Below are 15,904 nucleotides of genomic sequence, written 5' to 3' on the forward strand. Positions count from 1 at the left end.
CGGGTTACAGCGCGGATCTGTCTGAAAACAAAATGCTGTGTGCACATACCCGTAATCTGACTGATCAGAAGGGGGCGCCACCACTGACAGTGCCTAGGGCAGCAAAAACCCCAAATACGGCCCTGCTTCTTGGTATTAGCAATTTCGGTGGAGGCCCCGCCCCTTTCTGGTCCCATGGGCGAGACGTCAGCAGAGGTCCCTCTGGCCACAGGGATTTAGAGACTACCATACACTGAGGAGCTGACCATGTGACCCCTGACTCCTCCCCTCCATGTGACATCATCACAGGTCCTGGAAGCACAGAGCAGCCATATATCTAGTGTGCGGCTCTGCAGGTGGAGGTGTGTGGAGATTCCCCATTACTGGGCTCAGGCTCCATACACATTAGATGCTGGGGGAGAACAATCGCTCTATAGAAGAGAATCCTCCTGATTGCCCCGTGAAGGATGGATATGGACAGGGACAAGATGGCGGAGAGGATATTACACCTCACCCTAGAGATCCTCTTCCGGCTTACTGGAGAGGTGAGAGATTCTGATGACGTCACATTACACCATTCTTATCTATGGGAATAACAGATGCACAGAACTGGAGAGGTGAGGACTCTGGAAATGTCTGGAGTGAGATTTCTTACTGTGTCTCTCCATAACCAGGATTACACAGTAGTGAAGAAGACCTCTAGTGAGCGCTGTCAGGCCCCTGTGTCTGAGGGATGGGGAAGACCCCTGAGCCCAATCACGGGGCCTCCACCTCACCCCCCGATACATGAGGACATCACTGACCAGAAGATCCTAGAACTCACCTACAAGATGATTGAGCTGCTGACTGGAGAGGTGACACTGCTGGGAATGCTGGGACATTATACAGTAACGCTATGAAGGGATCGGGGGTGACGGTATCATTGTATGTGTCAGGTTCCTATAAGGTGTCAGGACGTCACCGTCTATTTCTCCATGGAGGAGTGGGAGTATTTAGAAGGACACAAAGATCTGTACAAGGACGTCATGATGGAGGTTCCCCGGCCCCTCACATCACCAGGTAATAGACAGGACTAAATACACACGGCCTATAATTATCTGTATGTAAGGAATGAATTCAGTCCCTGTATGTGTCTCCTCCAGGTCTATCCAGTAAGAGGACAACACCAGAGAGATGTCCACGTCCTCTTCTCTCACAGGACTGTAAACAAGAAGAGCCCGATGTTCCTCAGGATCATCAGGTAGATGGAGAGAAGGTGCCATGAAATCTCCCTATGATGTGTAGACGGCTGTGAAGGTCTTGTGCTCAGTCTTGTTTTATCCTCCAGTATTATATGTGTTATACTTGTGTAATGAGAGCGGTGGAGATGGCAGGATTAGAGCTGACCATAGATGGGACTTCTCCATCTGTCTGTGACTTTTACAATCTTTGTTTCAGGGGGAAGATCTGACCCATATTAATACTACAGAGACATATGTGAGGGGTGATGAGCGGAGTAAGGATAACCGCCCAGGTGAGTAGTGACCACTAAATGCAGAGAAGTCACAGATTTTTCTCATTCAGCAGCTGCTACAATGTGGGACTAAGAAGGAACAAAACTTATTATCCTAAAAATAAGGTGTAAGAAGATTCCCGTACATCCTAGACACGAAAAATGTGCAGTTTATTCTTTTTATTCTCTTTTATTAATGACCTTGTGGATGGGATTGATAGTAAAGTGTCAGTCTTTGCTGATGACACCAAACTATGTAGGATATTAAAAACTGACCTTGATATTACAAAATGATCTGGATAAGATGTGGGAATGGGCAGACACTTGGCAAATGAGATTTAATGTTTATAAATGTAGAGTAATGCACTTAGGACGTAGTAATCCTATAGCTGCATATACATTAAATGGAAGTAGACTCGGGAGTACAGAACAGGAGAAAGACTTGGGGATTCTGGTAACAAGTAAGCAGAGAAGCAGCACTCAATGTCAGGAAGCAGCTGCAAAAGCAAACAAGATTTTAGCATGTATAAAAAGAGAGATTAGATCCCGTGATCCCAACGTATTGTTAACCCCTCTATAAATTACCTGTAAGGCCACATCTGGAATATGAAGAAATTATTAATCTCCTGCACCGCCACAAAGTCCAAACAGTATAAGGTAGAATATGATTTATTGGTCAATGCATTTCAAAGTCATTAACGCTTGTTTTGTTGAAGTCTTGATGACTTTGAAATGCGTTGACGATTAAATCTTGTTCTACCTTATACCGTGTGGACTTTGATGGCGCAGGAGATTAACCCTTTCTTCATTTCCATTGTTTGATCTCCACGTGGAATTCTGCAGCGGCCTACAGGCATTTGTGGTGGTTGTGACCTATATGAGGTGAGCCCCTCTAAGTATTTCCTCATAATTTATATTGAATAAGACCCTATTTGCGTGATTTTCTTTCCAACTTCACTTTGCACATCTGGAATATGGGATCCAATTTTTGTCTCCACGTTATAAAAATGATATTCAGAACTTAGTCAGATGGTGAGAGGTTGAAAAAGTTGGGCTTGTTCAGCTTAGAAAAAAAGATGTCTCAGTGGAGATCTCATTTATTTGTATAAATACATGTGTGGTCAATACAAAGGACTGGCACATGACTTATTCCTACCAAAAACAATACTAAGGACCAGGGGGCACTCGCTGCAAGTGGAAGAAACGCGATACCGGCAGCTAAATAAGAAAGGGTTTTTTACAGTTAAAGCATTCTGACTGTAGAATGCCGACCACAAGAGGTAGTGATAGCTGACACTATAACAGCTATTAAAAAGGGGCTGCATGTGTTCCTCAGTACACACAACCTTGTCGGTTATAAATGATATAGTGACAAAAATGTATAATTGGAGGAGCAAGTTTGAACTAGATGCACTTAGGCTTTTTTTTCAACCTATGTAACTCTTCTGCATTGTAGCAGAGGCTTGTAGATATTTTTGTAAATCTAACTGATATTTGGAACTGTTTATAAATCATTTCACCTAGACTAAATCCACAGTTCCCAAACAAAAACCTGCCTCAATGCATAATTCTGCCTCCACCGTGTTTCACTGAGGGTAGGGTGTTCTTTTGGCGATGCGCAGTGTTGGCTTTGTACCTACTGTAACATAACTTTTGGGATTATAACCCAAAAGTTAAAATTTTGTCTCATCAGTCCTTAACACATTTTCCCACATGCTTCTCACAGACTTGTTGGAAGTTTTGGCAAAATATAGCCGAACCTGTCTGTTTTTCATAATAAGAAAACGCTTGTGTCTGCCACCCTACCAGAAACATATGAAGAATACCAGAGATTCTTATCACATGTGGTACACAACTAGTACTAGCCAGAAATTCCTGCAGGCCTGTTGGTTGTCAACTTTTTTCTTTTCTGCACATCATTTTTTTGAAGGGCGTCCAGTTCTAGGTAATGTCACTGTTGTAACGAATTTAAGACCCTATTTGATGACAGTATTCACAGTGATCCTGTCATGGTAAATAGGGAGAGCAGGGGACCAGGGCTCTTAGACTGGCTCTCAGACTAGGGGGTACTAGGTATCCCTAATCCCAGAGTAACCTCTGAAGGTGAAGCGGTCTGAGCCACCAACCTGACCCTGCTTCTGACCGGCCCTGATCTTATACCCCCTCCCTCTCTACTGCAGTGAATGGCCGGGACAGGAGTGTGATAAAACCAACAGAGATAGACAAACAGGTGAAACAAGAAATCTTACAGCACGCTCATACAAAGGTATAAGACAATAAGCGGTAAGGAGGAAAATAGGAGCAGAGAGGAAACAACAAGACAATGAGCACCACACAATATAATCACCAGCGGGAGTGGGACACAATAGCACACATGCCACCACAGCAAAGGCTATAGTCGGCGTGGAAACATAGATTCCACCATCTTAAAAAGGCAAGGAATAAATGTCATAGGTTTCCAACAGAACGTGCTCCCAGAGAGAACCAGCAGGCTAGTAGAGTTTAACTCTTGCTATCCTGACCATTAAGGAGCATACAGCTTGTCGAAGCCCCAGCTTGCCTGTGTAACTCAGAAACACCAGAGAAACCATAGTGTGGAGTGTCAGAATCTGTAGTGTGAATAATGTCTGATGCTGCTATGACTAGGGCTGTGGAGTCGGTAAGCCAAACCTTCGACTCCGACTCCTCAATTTCCCTTGCACCGACTCCTACTTCCACATATATTGCTTATAGTTAAGTGAAAAATGTATTGTAGTACAATGTGAACATCAGACATTTAATCATTTTTATGATACAATAATCAAGATATTTAGATATATTTTATCATAAAAATGATTAAATGTCTGATGTTCACATTGTACTACAATACATTTTTCACTTAAATATAAGCATTATACTAAATGTTATTTAGTATGTTTTTGTTGAAAACTGTTTTTTTGTCACTTACATAGTGTATTACATAGTGTTATATTACACTATGTAATACACTTGTGAGGTAGCGACCACCAATGTGGTAAATGGTCGCTATATGTCGCAGTGGAGAAGGTCGCTGCGATATTTAACTGAAGAGGTTGCTATGGGACTTGTAGTTCCACAAAGGCTTGTTTCTACATATAAGGGTCAGGTTCCCTTTAATAATGCCTGTGTGCTGTGCAGGTCTGGAGAATCCACATACCCTTGCCTATGGGTGTGTCTGACACAGGTCTTAATTAGCTTGTTTGGTACATGGAGTCTGTGAGTGTTTTGGAGCAGTGTATGAGAAGCACTGCATGAGGAGCAGCCTCAGGCAGGAAAAGAGGCTGCTATTCTCAGAGAGGTTGGAGCCTCTGGAAGCAACCTGCTTAAGGAAGCGTGAGTTGCCTTCAACCTTCTGGAACTGAGTGTGTGGAGGCTGAGGGAGCTCCACTCTGACACTCGTAGTGTCCAAACCTGAGCGGGCGGTCCGCTACAAAGACTGACCAGAAATCCGTGTCTCCTGGGGAGACAGCCATACCTTCACTATGGACATTTAAATGGACTTGAAGCCCGCGGTATGTGAAGGTGTTTAGTTTACCTTTTTCTTTAAGCCAGGAGAGGCTTCATTGTGTTTTGGAAGGGCAATTTATGTTGGTTACTAATAAACTGCTGCATTTTGAGAGAGACTGTGTTGCCTGTGTATGCCTAAGCTACCCTGCATTGCTGCAAGCGAGTAAACCCCCCCCCCCCCCCCAGGTTGCGAGGTACAACGTTACACACTATAAGTGGCAAAAAACAGTTTTCAACAAGAACATACTAAATAACATTTGTGCAGTCTATGAATTTGTTCTAAGAAATAGAATTGCTTCCATCAGATCCTCCTTCATAGATGACCTCAAATCTGACCTAATAATTTTAAGGCTAGAGAACAACCTCTCTACAGTAATTTGGGTTGGAGTCAAAGCCGTAACCACATGGGCAACATCTCTAACAATTTCCGAGCATAAAGGAATTGCCTCATGCACAGTCAGTTTTGATGAACGGTTGAATTTTTCTATTTCTTTGAGAGCAAGTGAAAAATGTTACTGAAATCTGGTCAATCTGCTGCTATAGGAGACGGAGTGAAATCTTTTTCCTTGCGGCAACGCTTTGTCTGCTCCGTGTCATTCAAATACTTGTCAAAGTTAAACTCCTGATCTGATGAGGATGAAGATATGGCAGCAGTAGCACTGAAAGGACCAAAGTCCTCTTGCGCCTGGCAGTCCTGACTCCTGTAGCTGCTCATCCTAACTGCTACCTCAGTCAAAGCTTCTTCTCCTTTAGTAAGTTGTTGATCATCAAGCAGTATACGATGACTTGGGGCCACATAAACAGCTGCCAGAAGAATTTTATTTTCCAATAGTTGTCTCTCCATTTCATTGAAGCAGAAATGCCATCTGCGATTAAACCTCCTCTTTGGGACAGGCAAAATAGCAAGTTCTTCCATTCCCTTATGAAAATGGCAGGAGTTAAATCCTCAGCTTGTAATTTTTTAGTCACGGTAAATGGGTGATTTAAGCAATTCCTTCAATTCAGCCACCTGTGTCCATTGACCTTCATTTAAGGTTACTTGAGGGTTCACTATATCTATAAGAAATGATTTTAGTTCAAGCAATCGCTCAGTCATTAAATAAGTGCTGCCTCACCGAGTGGCTTGATCAACAATTGCCCCTTTCCCAGGATGTCTCTTCAAGATGGAATCAATTTTAGGGGTTCTGGTGGCAATAACCAATTTCCTCACTTTTTCAATCAGATTTCCAGCATGTCCGCCCAGTTTCACACATCCTGCTTTTCGCCGGTGTGGCGGATCTGGCGCACGCCAGTACAGTACGATACAGTACAGTGGCAGCGCCGCAACTTCCGGGTCACATGACAGCATGTGACCAGCGTTTGTCGCGCTGCCACTGTACTGTATACACTGTACTGGAGTGCGCTGCATCCGCCAAACTGGCAAAAAAACGGATGTGTGAAATCGGGGTCCCTCTTGCAGACTCTCTTATTGCCAGCTGCAGCGTGTGCACAACACCGCGCATGTGATGAATATGAAAGTGTTTTGAAGCAGCTTCAACAAGATCATCTAATCCTAAAGTATCATTTTGCTGTTCTTCTGTTGTAATATCTGTTTGTTCCTCAGTTACATGAACAGCACTGTGGCCTTCCATCTCACACATACTAAATCCTAAATTTTCTTCTAGCTGTTGTTCATTACTCTCATTCATCAGTTTAATTGTACTTATGTTTGAAGCATTGTTCGTTACAATAGCAAGAACCTGTTCTTTTTTGCGTTCCTAATCTTGCAAAACGTTTTCCACTAAGGCCTGGAGAAACTGGCCGGTGTGATGAGCTATACTATCTTTTACTGCCAGTGTCTTACTAACAATTTCTTTCTTGTCACAAACATATCGATCATTGATGGCAGTATAATTCAGTGAAATGCAGTGACTCTGGGCATCCCAGCAAAGGCAATGGGTTTCAAGATAGGACATTCAGACACAGCGTTTTGTGAGGATCCTCACAGACAATGAGCAGTCAGTTTGTGTTGTTTTTCTAATCTGCTTTTGCTAATGAAAGCATTATCTATGAGCTCAGAAACCTTTCAGGTGATGCGGTTTTTTAAAAAGCTGATCTGCTTTTGCAGCTGAAAAACGTATTCTCAAAAAACGCAGCAAAAATGCTGTGTGTGAATGTAGCCTTAGATCAGGAATAGACCAGCCATTTATAGAACATTTCATAACTTTCCCAATTTCCTATGAAAAAAATATTCAGCACGGGGGGCGTGGCCAGCAGCACATGGAGAAGGAAGCACAGTAGTGAGTCTCCGGTGCATACTGACCCTATACAGCGGCACACAGCGTTATTTAGCAGCAGCTCCAGACTCGATTGTCAGTGGAAGAAGTCAGGAGTGAGAAGCCATGAAAGAGCAGCGGAGCGTCAGGGGCAAAGGAAGGAAAAGCCCCATCAAACTCACCCAGTTTTACCCTGCAGCAGAGGGCACTCAAAATGGTGCCGGAAAGCACAAGCACGGCATGGCAGCGCTGAAATCCACAACTCCATGCGGGCTGGGAGAGGTAGGAGACTTCATGCAGGGGACAGCAGAAGGGAAACACGGAGGGAGCAGCCCCTATAACCGCAGGGAAGAACAGGACTGGGATACACTCAGGGAGCACACGGGCCAAGAGGAGAGGGACCAGGGGGAGGACCCAGTAATCCAGCCCCAGGCTTCCTCTCCTGGAAGAGGCCTGAAAGATACCAGCAGCACTACCAGAGTACAGGCATCGCAATACAAATGTTACAGCTGCAGAGCCACTCAATGAGCATACTATGAGACAGCTTATGTCTGAAATAATGTCCACATTTAAAAAAGATATGCAAAATATGCTTAGATCTATTCAAAGGGACATTAATGCCATAGGAGAACGCACGTCTCACATAGAAGATAAGATGGCGGAGATAACAACGGCGCACAATGAGGTGGTGGATTCAGTTGTGTCTATAGATGAAGAGGTAGATGCACTAAAGCTCAAAATAGCGGATATGGAGGATAGATCACGCCGCAACAACGTCAGACTGAGAGGTATTTCAGAGACGGTTAAAATAGATACTCTCAAAGAATTTCTCACTGATTTATTTCTCATGCCTGATGCCGGACTCAACGCAGATGGTTCTGGTTCTGGACAGAGCCCACAGGCTTCCTAAGCCTAAGCATCTCCCAGCCCCAATACGCAGAGATGTAATAGTTAGAATACATTTCTTCCACATCAAAGAAAAAGTGATGGAGGCAGCTCGAAACCCGCCATCTCTGCCTGATCGTTTTAAAGATACAGTGCCTACAAGTAGTATTCAACCCCCTGCAGATTTAGCAGGTTTGATAAGATGCAAATAAGTTAGAGCCTGCAAACTTCAAACAAGAGCAGGATTTATTAACAGATGCATAAATCTTACAAACCAACAAGTTATGTTGCTCAGTTAAATTTTAATAAATTTTCAACATAAAAGTGTGGGTCAATTATTATTCAACCCCTAGGTTTAATATTTTGTGTAATAACCCTTGTTTGCAATTACAGCTAATAATCGTCTTTTATAAGACCTGATCAGGCCGGCACAGGTCTCTGGAGTTATCTTGGCCCACTCCTCCATGCAGATCTTCTCCAAGTTATCTAGGTTCTTTGGGTGTCTCATGTGGACTTTAATCTTGAGCTCCTTCCACAAGTTTTCAATTGGGTTAAGGTCAGGAGACGGACTAGGCCACTGCAACACCTTGATTTTTTCCCTCTTGAACCGGGCCTTGGTTTTCTTGGCTGTGTGCTTTGGGTCGTTGTCTTGTTGGAAGATGAAATGACGACCCATCTTAAGATCCTTGATGGAGGAGCGGAGGTTCTTGGCCAAAATCTCCAGGTAGGCCGTGCTATCCATCTTCCCATGGATGCGGACCAGATGGCCAGGCCCCTTGGCTGAGAAACAGCCCCACAGCATGATGCTGCCACCACCATGCTTGACTGTAGGGATGGTATTCTTGGGGTCGTATGCAGTGCCATCCAGTCTCCAAACGTCACGTGTGTGGTTGGCACCAAAGATCTCGATCTTGGTCTCATCAGACCAGAGAACCTTGAACCAGTCTGTCTCAGAGTCCTCCAAGTGATCATGAGCAAACTGTAGACGAGCCTTGACATGACGCTTTGAAAGTAAAGGTACCTTACGGGCTCGTCTGGAACGGAGACCATTGCGGTGGAGTACGTTACTTATGGTATTGACTGAAACCAATGTCCCCACTGCCATGAGATCTTCCCGGAGCTCCTTACTTGTTGTCCTTGGGTTAGCCTTGACTCTTCGGACAAGCCTGGCCTCGGCACGGGTGGAAACTTTGAAAGGCTGTCCAGGCTGTGGAAGGCTAACAGTAGTTCCATAAGCCTTCCACGTCCGGATGATGCTCCCAACAGTGGAGACAGGTAGGCCCAACTCCTTGGAAAGGGTTTTGTACCCCTTGCCAGCCTTGTGACCCTCCACGATCTTGTCTCTGATGGCCTTGGAATGCTCCTTTGTCTTTCCCATGTTGACCAAGTATGAGTGCTGTTCACAAGTTTGGGGAAGGTCTTAATTAGTCAGAAAAGGCTGGAAAAAGAGATAATTAATCCAAACATGTGAAGCTCATTGTTCTTTGTGCCTGAAATACTTCTTAATACTTTAGGGGAAGCAAACAGAATTCTGGTGGTTTGAGGGGTTGAATAATAAATGACCCTCTGAATAAACTTTTCACAATTTTTAAAAAAAAAAAAAAAAAAGAAATAACATTCTTTTTTGCTGCAGTGCATTTCACACTTCCAGGCTAATCTACAGTCCAAATGTCACAATGCCAAGTTAATTCCGAATGTGTAAACCTGCTAAATCTGCAGGGGGTTGAATACTACTTGTAGGCACTGTATATCCATATAGGCAGACTTATCGGCATTCACTTTAACACGCAGAAAGGCATTCTCATCATGCACAGGGATACTAAGGGAACACAACATCCCATACAAATGGGTTTTCCCAGTAAAGCTCATAATAACTAAAGATGGGCACAAGCATGTGGCAAGCAGCCCGGAACAAGCCTTACGACTCTGCAAGGAGTGGAATCTATCCTCTACAGCCAGGGAAGGCCTGGAAAGAAACCCACTATCACAACAAATCGCGGAGGATTGGTCCAAAGCATGAATTCTGCATGTAGAGAAAGTGTTTAAGCCGCCAGGAACAGAGATTGAAAAACCGGAATTGAACTCTGCTAATTGATCCTTTACAGAAGAGTTCTTTAGGATTCACCATCTGGATAAACAGACTAAGAGCAGTAAGGCCCCTCTTTGGGAAGAAAATTCGGGTCTGACGAAGCCGGGGGTCACTTATGGCATGGACTCCATACGATATCGGGACTTGGACATGGACCCTTTTCCTGGATTTCTTGGAGATCTTGGTTTTCTGTTTTTTTTTTTTTCTTTTTTCTACACTGATAATTTACCTGAATTTTTTCCTATATTTTTTCCTTTTTTATTCTCTTTGTTTTATTTTTCTGTTTCTCTTTTGAACAGGCATTTTTCTTTTTCCTGGTCTACTCCTGGGGACTATGTCAGAGCCCAGGCCAAATTTTGTTTGATAGGCCTAAGTTTGGCTCCTGATACCCGATATGGGAAGCCCATAAGGGCACCCTATGTTTTTGCTCTTGAGAGCAAGGTTACTTGTGCAACAGTTACTTGTGTTTTTTGTGGTTTTTTTTTTTTGTTTTTTTTTATTTACAGCTGAAGAAACTTCCAGTCGGAATTGCGGGAAAGAAAGAGGGGGGTATGAAGCGACGTGGTCATACGATGGACGTGGGCATCAGTAATGTAGATGAGTATGAAATTGAGAGTGTAACAGTGTGCCCCATCAGTTCACATAAGAGAAAAGGGACAAATTATACACAGCAAAGACATTTAGCAAACAAGACAAAACATTTAGATGGGGGTTAAATTCATATCTATTAACGCCAAAGATCTAAATTCCCCATACAAGAGGTCAACATTATGGAAAGAAGCACTGAAGAACAATGCAGACATATTGTGTGTACAGGAGACTCACTTAAACAGTGGAGATAAGAGTAGATTAAAACATAAAAGATTCCCGCATGTGCTACTGGCACCAGCTGATCGGAAGAAAGAGGTGGCAATTGCAATAAGGGATTCGGTTGTTTTTTCTCAAACAAACCAAATTATAGATCCTCATGGACGATATATTATATTACAATGTTTAATTAATAATATCCCATACACACTAGTAACTGTATATGCCCATAATAAAGGACAATATACACACATTTGGAAAACAATAGTAAAAGCCAACAAAGTTAAAAAGGGCCCTCTAATACTAGTAGGGGATTTCAATGTAGCACTGTGGCCAAACATGGATTCCACATCTAGATAAAAAAAAACTTAACCCTAGCCCACTTACAAAACCGTTTCACACACATGAATTATATGATGTTTGGAGATTAAAGAATCCATCGACAAGAGATTACACGTTTCTTTCACACCAGCACAATACCTACACAAGAATTGATTTCTTTCTAGTTGTAGCCGCAAAAATAGGAAATATCACTTGGAGTAACCATGCTCCCATCACACTGGAAATAGAGGAGAAGCATGAAATAGATAAATCTCCAATATGGAGGCTTAATACTTATATCTTGAACCACCCTACTTGCGCACCACAAATGCAGCAAACCATCCACGATTATTTTGCACAAAATGACAATAGAGAAGTATCAGACACAACCCTATGGTGTGCACACAAGGTGGTCATGAGAGGGCATTTTATAAAACAGGCCTCACATTACAAAAAAACTACGCAAATGGCAGTAACTGATATCCAAACTAAGCTGGGGAATTTACATAGATTGCATAAACAATCCTACTCACCCACTAGAGCGGCGGAGATCTCAGATCTACAAAAACAGCTACATGAGCTTAATCTACACACATACGAGCATGCCCTCAAAAAACTCAAAATGAAGTATTATTGGCAAGGAAATAAATCGGGGGAATTGTTGGCTAAACAGGTGAAAATACATGCAGCAAAATCCCGAATCCCATATTTAATCAGCCCCAACAAGGAAAAAATAATGAACCCTCAACAAATTGCAAACGAATTTGCTAAATATTACGAAACCCTATGCAACTTAAAAGGAGATAAACGGACCCACCAACCAAATGACGCAGAAATAATGACATTCTTAGAATCAGTAAATCTACCAAAACTATCAATTACACAGAAGGAATTGCTATCCCAGGCACTTACAACATTGGAAATTCATAGAGCTATAGATACCCTGAAATTACACAAGGCCCCGGGACCAGATGGCATTCCAAATGACTACTATAAAAAGTATAAAAACTCAGTCTCACCATACTTGGTAAGAGTGTTCAATGAGGCCACCAAGAACAGCTCCTTTCCTGTAGAAATGCTGAATGCTCATATTATTACCCTGCCCAAACCTGAAAAGGACCCAGACACTCCAGCAAATTTTTGGCCAATCTCGTTATTAAATACGGACGTTAAATTATATGCTAAAGCATAGTCTCTAAGGCTCCTGCACATCCTCCCTGAGCTAATTCACTGGGACCAAGTTGGATTTGTCAAAAATAGACAGACCAGTGACGGAACCCGACGCCTTATTGACCTGATCGCTGAGGTGGAGGTGAGTCGAACGCCTTCTCTGCTCCTATCTTTGGATGCGGAGAAGGCGTTTGACAGAATCCACTGGGGATTCATGGAAAGGACGCTTCGAGGCTTTGGTTTTGAGGGATCGATCCTATCATCCATCATGGCACTATACTCTAAGCCCTCGGCCCGGGTATATTCAAATGGGTATTTGTCCTCAGGATTTAATATAACAAATGGAACGAGGCAGGGGTGCCCTCTCTACCCCCTGATATTCGTTCTATTGATGGAACCATTTGCTCGGGCCATAAGAAAGGAGAGAAAGGAGAGAGAAATCTCCAGGATCAGTGTGGGAGCCTTGGAGAGCAAGATAGGCCTATTTGCAGATGACGTCATACTATGTGTCACGAACCCTGAGGTCTCCCTACCTCATATATTTAGAATAATTACCCAATTTTGGCAAGTTAGCTACTATAAAATTAATCTGAGAAAATGCTTAATCCTTGATATGGGTATCCCACAGGCCACAAAACAGAAACTAATGGAACAGTATCCACTGACTTGGAAAGAAGACAAAATCCCATACCTAGGGATTCAATTAACTTATCCGATCAAAAACCTGGGAAAAATAAACTATGCAAATCTATTGCAAAATATAAATAAGGAAATACAAGCATACCCCAAGGCAATGATATCCTGGTTAGGCCGTATATCAGAAGTAAAAATGATGTTTTTACCCCAAATCCTATATTACTTTCGCAACCTACCTATTCAAATACCATTGCACACCCTCAATAAGCTCCAGTCAGCTCTAATGAGTTTCATATGGAACCGACAAAAACCGAGAGTATCGGCAAAATTCCTGTTCATGCCAATAAGGTCAGGGGGGCATGGATGCTCGTGTGTACGTGCATACTACCGAGCTACTATGCTAAATCAACTGAGATACTGGTGGGATGGGAACTCCCCAAAAGCCTGGGTAAAATTGGAAGCACAACTGGTGGGACATTCCTCTATGGCCTTATATATGTGGTATCTCCGTTTAGCCAAAAAAGAGCAATCACCATGTTACCCCACAATACGAGCGGGAGCAAACATTTGGTTATCACAGAAGGTGGGGCAGAGACTACTCACCATAAGAACACATAAGCTCCCGATAACCATTATTGGTAAAATGATCCAAAATATGAATCTGGAGGAGTGGATTTCAAAAGGGATAACCAAGGTAGGAGACATCATGAGTAACTTGGAGCTTAGACCGTTTGGTGACCTTGTTAGCACATTTGGGGTAAATAAGAGGGACTCTACAAATACCTCCAAATTAGACACTTATTGTCAAATGTGAAAACAAGACAACAGGAGTTGGTATCATCATATGAAAATTTCTTTGAGGTTAACAAAGACACAAAGGGGAGGATATCAAGGGCGTATGAAGCCCTGAATGACACACAAAACCCGCACTCCTTACCATATGTGAAGAAATGGGAAAAAGATTTGAAAACTCGATTCCTGGAAGAACAATGGGAGTATTCGTTTCAAATACACAAAAAAATGTCCCATTGTATCAACTATTTAGAGATCTCAAGGAAACTCCTTTATAGGTGGTATTACACGCCAGTAAGGCTAAAGAAAATATATCCTCAGAACTCAGATAAATGTTGGAGGTGTAACAACCAGTCGGGTTCATTGCTTCACATCTGGTGGGAGTGTGGGATGATACAACCAGTTTGGACAGAAACACAAGAGTGCTAAAGTTCAATACTGGGATATAATATGGAGCTGGGCCCCGAAAAAGCTCTGTTGTCTATAGGTCTGGAAGACATGGATTACAATGATGTAATAATAACCGTACAATTTCTGACAGTGGTAAGAATGTGTATTGCGAGTAAATGGTAAACACTGCAGGTTCCGACTGCTCAAGAAATAAGGGCCAAGATGCAACACAATTGTAGCATGGAGCGGATGATTGCAATTAAAAATAATAGAGGGTTCAAGTTCGAAGTAACATGGGGGAAGTGGCTAGATTACTCCGATTCCAGGTGAGAATAGGAGAAGGGGAATGCTGGTGCTCACGTCCACCTGGTGCTGAAGTGGCGGTATAATCATTGGGGTTTGATATTATATGTTGACAGTTCAATTGCTAGCAACGAATGACTGGGAATGGACAATCTTTACTATTAAGGATAACCGACTGGACAAAATAACTCATTACATGTATATTCAATTTTTATTGTTAAAAATTAATAAAATGTATGGTTAAAAAAAAATAAATATTCAGCACATTCTGCATTGCACTACTGTCCCCAATTTATTATATATTTTAGGAGTCGCAGCATTTTATACCGACTCCACCAAAATGAGCTCCGACTCCACAGCCCTGGCTATGACACTTAGCGAGTTTTGAGCAAAACTCTGTGTAACAGATCCATGGATTATGCTCCATGGCTTATCTAATAGCTTGGAAATATTTTGTGCTCTTCTCCTGATAACTTTCAACAATGAGATTCCTTTGCTGTGTTGTCAGCTGTTTATGGACCGTGGCTTTTGCTGTAAAGTGCAACAAAGAAAATATCAGGAACATCCTCTTTTGATAGAAATTATATGGGGGTAATCATATTATTATTATTATTATTATTATTATTATTATTATTATTATTTTATTTTCACTAAAAATGATAGCGGGTGTGCACTGACTACTATTTATCATTATTTTAAATGTGATTGTGTTCAGAATTGGATAATCACATCAAAAATAGTGAGTGTTCACAATTTCGCAATCACATTATTTTAGTTTTAGTTCCCCCCGAAATGTTTTTTTTTTTATTGACTTAATCAACTATAAGCTTCATTTCACTCCTGAATTGTTAGATCTTTGCAGATAGCCTTAGTCGTGGCCTCCCCCAATGAACCTGGTGGAGCGTGTAGAGGCAGCGTACTCTTCAGAGTATCTGAAAAGCCTCTGTGCAATTGACACCTGAGGGTTGCATTATTCCAAGGACTTCAGAAGACCAAGTCCTAAAAAAGGTGTCCATAGAGTACTGTTAAGGAGCAAAAGGAAAATGAGAAAAGAGAAAATGCCCAAGTCAGAGGACACCCCCGTAACAGGGACATTATTATACTTATTCGCTGAGCCTTGTCCACTGAAGACCGGGGACGCAAGGCAAACAAGAGCTTACAGCTCTCCTCAAAGATTTGAAATTGGTCTTTGTCGCCTTAAAATTTATCAGGAAGTGCCACAACAGGTTCAGTTGAGCTCAATAATATGTCTGACGGTCC

General features: G+C 42.4%; 1 protein-coding gene across 1 annotated transcript in view; it reads left to right on the forward strand.

The window, feature by feature from the left end:
• The first annotated feature begins 698 nt into the window (after positions 1-698).
• The window catches only part of LOC142313004 (uncharacterized), an 80,780-nt gene continuing 65,574 nt past the window's right edge, over positions 699-15,904 (forward strand). Inside the window, 3 exon segments of the mRNA XM_075351990.1 lie at positions 699-1,038; positions 1,122-1,219; positions 1,417-1,492. Coding sequence (XP_075208105.1) covers positions 906-1,038; positions 1,122-1,219; positions 1,417-1,492 — 307 coding nt within the window. The 5' untranslated portion in view covers positions 699-905.

Source organism: Anomaloglossus baeobatrachus, chromosome 5 (genome assembly GCF_048569485.1).
Source record: "Anomaloglossus baeobatrachus isolate aAnoBae1 chromosome 5, aAnoBae1.hap1, whole genome shotgun sequence".
NCBI classification, from domain to species: Eukaryota; Metazoa; Chordata; class Amphibia; order Anura; family Aromobatidae; genus Anomaloglossus; species Anomaloglossus baeobatrachus.